Below are 12,617 nucleotides of genomic sequence, written 5' to 3' on the forward strand. Positions count from 1 at the left end.
AGTTAAAAGGTACAACTAAGTTACTTAATTAATCCACTTTTGTAGAAAATTTTGTTAGGGCGATGTCAACATTCAAAGTGATTTGCATTTAGTTTATTACTAGGGAATCTCCCGTGCTGGGGTTATATTTATTTTTAGTAATTTGTTTTTTTTAATTTTCTTTTTTCTTGCCACATACCGATAATTTTTCTTTTTCTTGGATAGCTATAACCCCAAATATACAAAAAATACAAATATACAAATTCATACATTATATAACCCAAATAAACAAATAAACAATATATAAACAAAGACAATAAGTGAAAATAAAAATCTACATTACAAAAATACAAATTACAAAAAAAGTAACTAACAAAATATATAATTTGTGCTGTAGCAATAATAATAATAATAATTTGTGTTTATGAATGTTTAATATCCAAAATAAACAATAAGAGAAGAAAAAAAATTAAAAATACGTATTATTAGACATGACTTATAAACTGATGGAGGTATCATACTCCTTCCTTAACCGCTTCAACCATAACTTTTACACCAAAATAGAATAAATATAGAGTTATTAGTATAGATATTATTCAAAAAAAAATTATGATTTACCAAATATTTAGGAAGAAATTACCATTCCTCTTTTCCTAATGGAGATTTTGGAAAACTTCTTTAAAAACAACATTGGTTGTCTTTGTTTGAGGTTTTCCCTCACGATCTTAATTTTTATTTGTTTGATTTCTTACTAAGTAGATAAAGTTAACAAAATAAAAATCTCAGATTTGTTTGAGATTTTACTTTTAAAAGTTTTAAGAGTGAAAATATTAATATTAATTAAATATTTTATAGACTTAAATATATTATAATATTTTAAACTTTCGACGGAGTTCAAATATTTATAATAATTTAAACATTCTATAAAAATTTAAATATTTATAATCTCTTAAACTTTTTGAAAAAACGTAAATATATTATAATATGTTTACTTTTTAAAAGTTTAAATATACTCAAATATAATACCAAATTAAACTGTTAAATTTGGAGACCTGATAAATCAAGCTTCCTGCTCATTTGTACTCAAAACATATTAGTCATATATTTATAATGATTATGAACCATATTCCAAAATATTTAGTCGATGTGGGATATACAATACACATTTTCTGTAAATTAGTTTACAACTTTACATATATATAATTTCTGCAGTTTTTATTTTTTCCATTTATACTAATCATAATTAATTACTATAATTTCGTTAAGGAAATGTTAAAAAAATCTAAACTAAATGATGATTTGTTTTTATTTAATTGTATTAAGTTGATTTGTTGTTTCCGTAAATATCTCACAATATAAAATCAAATCAAATAAGTTTACATATATATTTATATACAATTTCGTATTTAATCTATTGATTATTTTAGAAGCAACAAAGTCACAATTGATAAGTGTTAAAGATTTCTCATTATTATTAATATTTGTAATAATAATAGGGATTAATTATGGTAGTAGTTAATATTTGATATTAATGAAGCCATTAAATACTCTCATACGAGTTTTCCTTATTTATAGGGATTATACCTCGGTTTGGTTGTGTGTGTAACTATTTTTGAATCAAATAATATACAGGATCCAAAAATTATTAATCTAGAGAACAAACAGATTCGCAAATTTTTTTTCTTCTATTTTCGGGTCACAGAGGATCCGCGTCCCGACCCGGTTAGTTTTAAGTGATCGACCCATGGGTATAATAGTCATTTAAATAAATCGAAACTATCGGATAATTTAATTAAATTAAGTGATTCTCTAATCATTTTTAATGAAAAACCTATCAAAACAAAGTTATGGTCCAATTTGAGTTTAGTGAGTACTTTAGCTTTAATAGAATAGATATAAATGTAACTCTACACATTTCAATAAAATTACTAGCTTCATCCATGATTTGCGATTATATAAATATACGTTATAAGAAACCAAAACTATTTTAATACTAAGTTCGATGTTCTACTATCAAAATCTAATCGTTTTCACTAGTCAAAAACTAAAATTATTATTATAATAATATAATAGCTTTCTAGTAATAGCGTGGTAAAAGGTACAAATTGTGATTATGTCCAAAAATTAAACTGAGAGAAGTCATTTTCAAAGTACCAAATCTGATCTGTGTCAAGGGATCACATGATTACGTGCAAGTTTTAGAGATATTTTTATATCGCCGCCAAGATGGAACTAGTCATTGTTTGTTTAACGCGCACAACTCTTCTCAATCATTATCAAAGTTAGAAAACTATTATATATATATATATATATATATATATATATATATAACAATCCAGAGAATGAAAATTTACATATTATCTTGAGACCAGAAGAAAAAACTCATGGAGAAGATGACCGAACCTTCCAAACAGACAACAACAGAAGAATCAGCAAATCCAGAACCAGACCAAATCTTGAGTCCAAGAAGATCGTTGCAGCTAAATCAAAAGAAATGGTGGATCTCTGTTTTATTATATCTTTTTTTAGTCTTGCTCGGAGATTCTCTCGTCATGCTTCTCTTGAACTTCTTCTATGTTCAAGACAACCGAGAAGAGAGTGACCAAGATCTACAATACAAAGGAACATGGTTGCAAGCTCTTGTCCAAAACGCTGCGTTTCCAATCCTTATCCCTCTCTTTTTCATTTTCCCTTCACCAAAACCTAACCAGGAAACCAACAATACTCGTTTCCTCTCATTTCGTCTCATCTTCCTATACGTTGTTCTTGGTGTTCTTGTCGCTGCTCACAGCAAATTGTTTGCACTCGGGAAGTTATACGCAAACTATGGCGTCTTCACTCTGATTTCGGCGACTCAGTTGATCTTTACCACGATTTTCACAGCCTTAATTAACCGTTTCAAGTTTACCAGGTGGATTATCTTATCGATAATCACCACCATTTTGATTTATGTTTTCGGTAGTCCTGAATTTGGAGGAGAGCCTGATGAAAACGAAGAATTCTACAACATCCAAGCTTGGTTAACTTTTTCTGGTTCTGTTGCTTTCGCGCTATCGCTCTGTTTGATCCAACTCGGGTTTGAGAAGTTATTGGTGAAGACAAAAAGATATGGTAACAAGAAAGTGTTTAGTATGGTCTTGGAGATGCAAATATGCGTCTCTTTTGTCGCCTCGGTTGTTTGTCTCGTGGGTTTGTTTGCGAGTGGCGAGTATAAAGAACTGAAAGGCGATAGCGAAAGGTTTAAGAAAGGAGAAACGTATTACGTTCTGAGTTTGATCGGGTTGGCTTTGTCGTGGCAGGTTTGGGCGGTCGGGCTGATAGGTTTGGTGCTCTATGTTTCCGGTGTGTTTGGTGATGTCGTTCATATGTGCACTTCACCACTTGTGGCTTTGTTTGTTGTGTTGGCATTCGATTTTATGGATGATGAGTTTAGTTGGCCTAGAATTGGTACTCTGATAGCAACAGTTGTGGCCTTAGGATCTTACTTCTACACTCTCCACAAGAGAAACAAGGCGAAGATGGTGGAACTTTACCAAAGAGAGAACAATATTGAAGTTTAGTCTCTCATGTCAAATGTTTGTTTCTGTTTCAAAATATGTTCTTGTTCTCCTGAATCCAAAACATGTTGTATTGATCTGAAATTTGTGTAATATATTTGTTAATTGTTCTATTTAGTTTGATTTTTATTTTTATTTACTACACTCATCAGTTAATGAGATTTGTCACTAATCACTATGGTTGGAAGAAAACGAAGACATTGATATAGTTGATCGTAATTAAACGAATAAACTTTGTAGCTATTAATGTGTTGGAAGACTAATATAATAGAGAGAGTGTATAATGTGAGAGAGAATTTTAAGAAATATGACTTGGAACAATTTTCTAACTTGATTACAAATGAAAGGGAGAGGTGATACATATATATAGCCTCTAAATTACAAAATATTTAGAATTAGGTGCTCATGTGTGGGTTATGTGTTTAGCTGAATAATACGATCGTTGATTTTTGAAAAAAAATTCTAATATTTGTTTTATTCTTCTTACATTTTTAATCTTTAATTTTGTACAAATTATTAGAATATATATCTATTTTCATAGTTAATATTAGTTCAATAAATTCATACTACATATTTGATGTATGTTGGGTAGAATCCATTCCATAATTATTTTATGTTTATAACTTGTCGACAAAAACGAGTGGACCGGGACCATAACTGATGAGTCGTTTTCTAGCTAGCTAATAATTAATTGTTTAACGCTCATCTCTCGTCAACCATTCTCAAGATATGGATAATATCCACAGAGAATCAAGTGTACATAATAATTTTTAAATCTTTGAAGAGAGCATAGAAAAATCATGGAGATGACCGAAGCTTCCAAACAGACAACAACTCGTGGTAACTTCACTGTCTTAACTTCGGTTAAATGCTTTTGTTCTTGAAATAAATAATTAAACTGATAGTTCCGAATTTTCTTTAACCAAAACCAGAACATGTTCAGAATCCAGAACCAGACCAAATCTTGAGTCCTAGACGATCTTTGCAACTACAGCAAAAGAAATGGTGGGTCGCTGTTGCGTTATGTCTGTTCTTAGTTATGCTAGGAAATTGTCTCGTTATTCTTCTCTTGAACTTCTTCTATGTTCAAGACCGTCGTGGAGAAGATGATAACAAACATCTACAGTACAAAGGAACATGGATGCAAGCTCTGGTCCAAAACGCTGCGTTTCCAGTCCTCATCCCTCTCTTCTTCATTTTCCCTTCACCAAAACCTTACCGTGACACCGACAGTACTCGTTTCCTCTCCTTTCGTCTCATCTTGCTTTACTTCTCCCTTGGTGTTCTTGTTGCTGCTCACAGCAAATTGTACGCACTCGGGAAGCTATACACAGACTATGGCTTCTTCTTGCTAATCTCCGCGTCCCAATTGATCTTTACCTTGATTTTCACAGCTATCATTAACCGTTTCAAGTTTACCAGATGGATCGTCATATCGATACTTCTCACTCTTGTGAGCTATGCTTTTGGTAGTCCTCAATTTGCAGGAGAGCCGGTTGAAAACGAATATTTCTACAGCATCCAAGCTTGGTTAACTTTCTCTGGTTCGGTTGCTTTCGCGCTATCTCTCTGTTTAGCTCAACTCGGTTTCGAGAAACTGTTGGTGAAGGCAAAAAGATATGGTAACAAGAGAGTGTTTAGAATGGTCTTAGAGATGCAAATATGTATCTCTTTTGTTGCCTCGCTTGTTTGTCTTGTGGGTTTGTTTGTAAGCGGTGAGTATAAGGAATTGAAAGGAGATAGCAAGAGGTTTAAGAAAGGGGAAACATATTACGTTCTGAGTTTAGTTGGATTGGCTTTGTCGTGGCAGGTTTGGGCAGTCGGGCTGATAGGTCTGGTGCTCTATGTTTCGGGTGTTTTCGGTAATATTGTTCATATGTGTGCTTCACCACTTATGGCGTTGGTTGTTGTTTTAGCATTTGATTTTATGGATGATGAGTTTAGTTGGCCTAGAATTGGTGCTTTGGTAGGAACAGTTTTGGCTTTAGGCTTTTACTTCCACACTTTGCACTACAGAAACAAGGAGAAGATAGTGGAACTAAACCAAAGTGAGAACAATGTTGAAGTTTAGTCTCTCATGTCATATTTATGTTTGTATTTTGGAAACTAGCCTCATTTTTAAGCCAATGTCTAATATCTGTATACTTTCTATTTTATAACATGTTGTTAATGAGGATACTCTTATATATTACTCTAATTAAGGGAACCGGAGATCTACAGTTTTGTTGGATCATACCAACCATCGGTATTGGTACTAGTATCCGATAATCACACATCTCCTATATATTAAAGGAATTATTGCATTCTAACACACTTTTCATACATTTTATTGCATCATAACACACTTGTTGTCCACAAGGCACTTATTGCCTTGCTTTTACATTGTTCACCCCTTATCTATACAATTTTACCCCTTAACTCCTTCTAACCAAATTTTACTTTCTAACTAAAATTGTTAGACCAAAAGAATCTCCTCCTTCCATTGGTAACTAAACATATTTGATCTTGTGGTTGTATGACTTTCACGTGTATTGTTCCTCCAAGTTGATGTTGGCATCCGTATATAATCTTTTGTGTGGATATGGGAAACACAAAAGAAATAGGGTTTTGGTGAAAAGAACATGGCGGCCATGGTAATAAATGTCTTTTCCGTTTTTAGGTTGTTTACCGTGGATTGCATCTTCGTTTTTGTATCTTTTCTGTGGATTGCAATTATGTGTTTGACGAAAAACCAATACACGTTCTTCATTGCACGTTAGACATTGTATTTTCCTATGTGGTGAGCGGGCTTCTTCTGTGGATGGCGTTTGGACGTTTGAGGTCGACAAGTTTCTGGTTTCGAAGGTCGTTCCCCTATCCGACACTGTTACTTTAGCTGAACTTGAGGAGACTATAAAACTCGAATTCGGCGTTCTGAAGAAGAAGGCTTCTTTCAGCTTCTCTCCTCCTAACAACCTGCTTTTCACCACGGGTGAGAGAACTCCTCCTGTACTTGTTACTACCGATGTTGGCTTAGACTACTTCAAGCAATTGTTTAGGGAGAACCGTCATTTAAATATGTTTGTCAACTTCCAAGAGTCTAGAAACAGAGATACAAACACAGATGAGTTTGAAACAGGGGATACAGTTTCTGATATTTCTGGTCGTGGCATTCCTCTCTATGGTAAGTCGCCTGGATGTATTTTTCCAACAAGCAATGATGAGTTGGCACCTGGAAGCCAACTGGATGATGTCGTCCTCGAACGTCTTTCTGAAATGGAGGAAAATTTTAAAATTGGAGTTTCTAATGGTAAAGGTGGGAAGCGTGTGTCTGCTGGAAGTTCAGCTGGTTGTAGTTTCGGTAATAGTGTAAAGCGTGGGAGGTGTAGTTTTGATACCAATAACACTTTAATTGATGTTGATATTGAAATGGAAGGAACTGTTGGGAGGAAATCAACTATCCCCATAATACCTACCACCCAAGTTGATCCATCGCTATTGGCTGAGGTTGATGCAATAGAGTCAAAGTATTGGGAACAAGGTTGTAACAATGAAGACTGGAGAAGAGGTATTGGGTACAAGGCTGAGGGTAATGTTGAAGACTGGGGTCATAGTTCTGAAGAAGAAGAAGACGCAGAAGAAGAGGAAGAAGGACCAACTCAAGAGATTCTTACTCCTACAGGCTATGATCGAGAATTTTGGGGAAACTTTGTGGGAGATCATTTTGGTCGTGCTAATCCTATAGAAATTATGTGTACCACGAATGAATTCTTTGACCATAGGGTTGTCGACAACAGTGGGACATCATTACCAAAAGATGAGAGATTTGGTATGGATTCTGGTGGGGTTTTCGGTTTGAGTGGTGTCCCAACGGGCAGTGAACCTGTCCATAGTACAATAACCTCGTAGACACATAATGGTGGACAGGAACAGATTCCATCTACACCGATAAGGAGGTTAGAAGATGTTGATGATGAGGAGTTTGATATTCCTCCTCAGTTTGATGACATAGAATATGAGAGGGATGAGATTCCTGATCTTAACATTGACGACGATGATAAAGGCATATATACAAGGGCAGAAAATTCGCCAGCAAAGAAGATTGCCAGATAGGTTTAGCCATATAAGCAATTAAGAAACAGTTCCATTTTAAACAAACCCGGACGAAGCGAGACTACTTTGTTCTTAATTGTTCTTGTGAGCGATGCGACTCGAGGATTATGGCTAAAGAACTGAAAAATGGATACTATGAGATACGTAAAGCATGTTTGGAACATACATGCCCAGTTGAAACAAGGTGCAATTACATGAGGAAGGCGTCATCTCGAGTTATTGCTGTTGTCTTCAAAGCACAATTTAGCGACCCATCTAAAGCCCCGGTACCAATGGACCTGCAGCAATTGGTCCTTGAGGACCTAAAGGTGTCAGCATCATACAATAAGTGTCGTAGGGCTAGGGGAATAGCTATAGACAATTTGTTTGGCTCTGATGAAGATTCATATGATCAACTGGCTGAATATTTGCATCTTTTGAAGCTCGCAAACCCCGGTACTGTAACAGAAATCAAAACAGAAATCGAGGAAGATGGTAGTGAAAGGTTCTTGTACACGTTTTTGGCATTTGGTGCATCAATACAAGGTTTTAGTAAGCTCAGACGTGTTCTTGTTGTGGATGGGACGCATCTAACTGGTAAGTACAAAGGAGTGTTGTTGACAGCAAGTGGCCAAGATGGTAACTTTCAAGTATTCCCTCTAGCTTTTGCTATTGTAGATAGCGAGAATGATGATGCATGGACTTGGTTTTTTGAAAAGCTTGAACGGATAATCGCTGACAGCAATACCCTAACCATCATTTCTGATAGATGTCAGTCCATTTACATTGCTAAAAATAGGGTTTTCCCCCTATCTCATCATGCCGCTTGTATTGTCCACTTGGCGTGGAATGAAAATGCCAAATTTCACAACAAAGGTCTTGAAAAACTGGTCACTAATGCTGCATATGCCTACACAGTTGGCTCTTTCTGGATGATGTATGGAAAAATTAGAGGAAAAAACATGGAATGTGCTAGATGGCTTGACAAAATCGGCGCTGCTCATTGGTCACGCGCATATTTTCAGGGAGACTGTTACAATCTGATGACCAGCAATATAGCTGAATCGTTGAACAAAGCATTATGGAAGGGTAGGGCGTCACCAGTAGTGGAGTTGCTTAAGTTTATTAGGGCTATGTTAACACTCTGGTTTAGTGCAAGGAGGAAAAAGTCTACCAGACACAACAGGTTGGTAACTCCGGAGGTTGATATACAAATGACAAAGAACATATCACTATTACAAGGAAGCAAGGTTGCAACTGTTTCAAGTTGGAGTTATGAAATTGTGGGGTTGTTCAACGGGAAGCACCATGTCCTTCTGGACCTGAAAAAATGCACTTGCAAACAATACGATCGAGTAAAGATCCCTTGTGGACACGCAATGTTCGCTGTCAACTACCAAGGTATTCCACCAACAACACTAGTAGACATGTACTATAAGACTTCTACATGGGTAGCTACTTACGCAGGAGTAATCAATCCTGAAGTTAACCCCAATGATCTGGGCATGGCCGATGAAGTTGTTAGGAGGAACATAATCCCTCCAAAGTCCCGTCGGCCATCTGGTAGGCCAATCAAGACCAGAATTCCATCTGTTGGTGAATATCCGGTAAGAATGGGCTAAGCTTCATCTATTTATTCAAATGTTTCTCATGCGATTGATCATGTATTAAATTGTATATTTTTTCCCCCAAGAAACCTTCAAATGGCACTGCCAGGGTTAATAGGTGTTCAAGATGCAAGAAGATAGGACACAACATTTCTACGTGTACCAATCCTATTTGATGGTGTTTTGCATCTTTTGGTGAAGAACATTAGGTTTAGAAGGCTATGAGTAATTTTTTGGGGCCTTCTTAACCAGACACTTACTTTTGCTCACTTTTAATTGACATCTATTTTGCCTTCAAGGCTGCGGTAACCGATATGAGTTAGGTATGTGCTGAGTAGCAATTTTTTGGTCCCTTCCAGGTGAGTGCTGGATAAGTGTCGTCAGCAATATTAGTATCACTTTAAGTATTTCATTGTCATATCCATATGGCATACTTACTTAATGTTATTGTAAACGTTATGAGTTATGAAACGTTCCACTATATATCTCTTTTCCCTTCCTTACATTATTACATATCGACAACATAGTATAATCCATATGGATACCTAAGTGTGGACAGCTCGATATGGTCAACTATTTACACCCCTGCTTATACTGGATTGATCGTACAACAATGGACATCAATGGCTGTTAGTCAACTTCTAATTCTCGTCTATATGCGGAATAGGTTTCTACAATAGTCCATCCATGAGGATACCCAATGCTACGAGCCCAAAACAATTCAATCGTGGACACCGTCATATACATTTATTACAAATAATCTATCCACATGTACAACAATCGATGGATAGCTCTGTGTAAAGTGGCCCAAACTCATCTGCCGAAAAAACATATCGTTTCGTTCGTGTAGTCTCATTGTCATATCCAATCCATATGGCGTACTTACTTAATGTTATTGTAAACGTTATGAGTTATGAAACGTTCCACTATATATCTCTTTTCCCTTCTTTACATTATTACATATGGACAACATAGTATAATCCATATGGATACCTAAGTGTGGACAGCTCGAGATGGTCAACTATTTACACCCCTGCTTATACTGGATTAATCGTTCAACAATTGACATCAATAGCTGTTAGTCAACTTCTAATTACCGTCTATATGCGGAATAGCTGATACCCAGTGCTACGAGCCCAAAACAATACAATCGTGGACACCGTCATATAAATTTATTACAAATAGTCTATCCAAATGTACAGCAATCGGTGGATAGCTCTGTGTAAAGTGGCCCAAACTCATATGCCGATAAATCGTATCGTTTCGTTCGTGTAGTCTCATTGTAGGTATTGTTCGACTAGAGTCATTGTAACTAGAAGTTATCGTTTGGTTCGACTACTTTCATTGTACCGTTTGGTTATATGTACATTCATTGTCGTTTGTTCATTTGCCTTCTCTACAACTCCTTATTCGATCATTTTATCTATAAATATCCTCTCATTCATCACTGAATATCATCAGTTCTTCCTACATCTTCAACATCCACCTCTTCACGCCGTGTTCTATAGGCAATCACCCCGGCTATTTCTATAAACCAACTTCTCTTCAATTTGTTAGTTCCTTTCTTTTATTTATCTTCACGTATTGTTTTAACCAAAGTTGGTTTCGGTTGTTTCATTTACAGAATCAAGTTATGGCCGGTGAAAGTTCCAGTAGACGTTGGCCCTTCGATTCAGAGTGGGAAGACATGGACGACGCTAATCCCGATAAACGTCCAAAACTCAATTCCTACTTTGAGTGGGAAGAAGAAGCACTTGAGACCATTTATGAGGCCTTTAGTAAGACTAGAGCAGTGGTTGAGGCGGAGACAAAAGATCGCTTCACATCAATCCTCCATATGCTGCATGAGCATATGAAGAAGAAGGAGGAGGCAACCGCACTCCAGCATCAAGTTGAATTAATTGACGCTCAACTCTCCCAGCTTAATCAGATTTTGGGTCAAGAACTAGTCGATATCGAGGCAGAGCACAAGCGGTTGGAGGAGACCCGAGAGTTAGCGGCGGCTGATGTCAAACAGTGCAAAGTTCCACCACCAATTGACTGGTGTAAACTGGAAGTGCGTTTCCCCGATGTTTAATTTCTGTTTACTGTTCACCTAGAGAATACCTATTGTAATGTCATCATGACACCACATTTTTGCTATCTATGATAGCATAACCACATCACCAAACTCCTACGGATACCTAATGTACTTATGCACTTATTTCCTATTTTTTAACAGTTGATACGTAATGTCTGGTTTAGCTTTAATTTTCAATATATGCAATATCTCCAGATTCCTATGAATGGATACCTTTTCGAGTTTAACTTGTTTATGTTCAATACACGTATGGTCAATATCCGTAAATTAAGAAAGTACATCCAAGCTAATAACCCAAAAAATCACAATCGTGGACACCTCCATAATATCACCAAAAATCTATCCACATGGACAGCAATCTTTTACGGCTAAAAGACATTTACAACATCGCATTTCTTCTCTACTCTTACGACTGGATTTCTCATTTAATGATGGATACATTTACCAGGTATTCTAATTTTCCAAGTTTTAGATTATCAAATTAGGGTTCTAGCCACTATTAGCTTGTGGATATTCACACATAGCAATTTCATACTAGATTAGCATATTTGCGAGGTCAGAAATAGAGATCTTACCACATCTTAAAAAGATTTTACATTTCAGTAGTTTCAGAGAATTATAATGCAAAATACAAAATAATTTTAAAACCAATATTATTTGATCCTAAGAAAAAAGCAGTATATCTCTAGAAAGGAAGAAGAAGATACACTCGATACAACTCTCCCCATTGAATTCCTGCAGCGCCTTGTGGGCAAAACAGCACTCTGGCACATCTTCAAAGTGCCAAGTATCAGAATAAGTCCCCTATCGCTTTGGCCGCATTGTGTGGATGGTACATTAGAGACTCAGCCAGCCTATCAACATCCCCAAATCGAGACTTCTTCTTGTAGTTCCAGTAAAAATCCATATCCAAAGTCCCTTCGCAGCTATTCAACATTATCCACAACAATTCAGCAATTGGGTACACATGTTTAATGGTACTCACCACTGCAATTGCCTCTTTCAAATTACAACATTGAAAAGCTAAGAATAAGTTTTTCACATACAAAGCATAAGGATTCTTGGCGTATAAACACATCCCAAAAAAGTCATCGTACACAGAATTGGGTCTTGACCAACTAACAAAATCGTAATTGCGATCCTTCCTAACAGCGGAAAGTGTTTCCGTAGAGTGAACTGCTACTCTACCTGCACATCCTGCGACAAGCCAGCTCCTCAAATGTTTGATGTCATCCTGAGCTACCAAACTTAAAATTTTTGCCAGAATTGGTGCTGGAATGTAAAGATCTTTACGTGTAGGGATCTGTAAAAGCAATAACGAGT

The 12,617-nt window shown here is 36.1% G+C and overlaps 3 protein-coding genes across 3 annotated transcripts; all 3 read left to right on the forward strand.

Annotated features, from left to right (window-relative positions):
- The first annotated feature begins 2,260 nt into the window (after positions 1-2,260).
- On the forward strand, positions 2,261-3,649 carry LOC104750234 (putative purine permease 18). The gene has a single exon (XM_010472003.3). It carries the CDS (start codon positions 2,364-2,366, stop codon positions 3,537-3,539), a length of 1,176 nt encoding a protein of 391 aa, XP_010470305.1. The 5' UTR covers positions 2,261-2,363; the 3' UTR covers positions 3,540-3,649.
- A 534-nt stretch (positions 3,650-4,183) lies between these two features.
- LOC104750235 (putative purine permease 23) lies at positions 4,184-5,775 on the forward strand. Its single transcript, XM_010472004.3, has 2 exons — positions 4,184-4,376; positions 4,469-5,775. The coding sequence occupies exons 1-2, from the start codon at positions 4,337-4,339 to the stop codon at positions 5,605-5,607; spliced, it is 1,179 nt and encodes a 392-aa protein (XP_010470306.1). The 5' UTR covers positions 4,184-4,336; the 3' UTR covers positions 5,608-5,775.
- A 1,960-nt stretch (positions 5,776-7,735) lies between these two features.
- LOC104753531 (uncharacterized) lies at positions 7,736-11,291 on the forward strand. The gene is made up of 2 exons (XM_010475773.3): positions 7,736-9,214; positions 10,839-11,291. The coding sequence occupies exons 1-2, from the start codon at positions 7,736-7,738 to the stop codon at positions 11,289-11,291; spliced, it is 1,932 nt and encodes a 643-aa protein (XP_010474075.2).
- Positions 11,292-12,617: the final 1,326 nt, after the last annotated feature.

Source organism: Camelina sativa, chromosome 16, assembly GCF_030686135.1.
Source record: "Camelina sativa cultivar CO46 ecotype springtype chromosome 16, ASM3068613v1".
Lineage (NCBI taxonomy): Eukaryota > Viridiplantae > Streptophyta > Magnoliopsida > Brassicales > Brassicaceae > Camelina > Camelina sativa.

What these genes read in the sequence shown, in the direction of transcription:
- LOC104750235 (XM_010472004.3), top strand. Translation starts at nt 4,337, where the DNA reads ATGGAGATGACCGAAGCTTCCAAACAGACAACAACTCGTG. An exon ending in CAAACAGACAACAACTCGTG is followed by an intron (nt 4,377 to 4,468) that starts GTAACTTCACTG and finishes AACCAAAACCAG; the next exon opens with AACATGTTCAGAATCCAGAA.
- LOC104750234 (XM_010472003.3), top strand. Translation starts at nt 2,364, where the DNA reads ATGGAGAAGATGACCGAACCTTCCAAACAGACAACAACAGAAGAATCA.
- LOC104753531 (XM_010475773.3), top strand. Translation starts at nt 7,736, where the DNA reads ATGGCTAAAGAACTGAAAAATGGATACTATGAGATACGTAAAGCATGT. An exon ending in CATCTGTTGGTGAATATCCG is followed by an intron (nt 9,215 to 10,838) that starts GTAAGAATGGGC and finishes TTTCATTTACAG; the next exon opens with AATCAAGTTATGGCCGGTGA.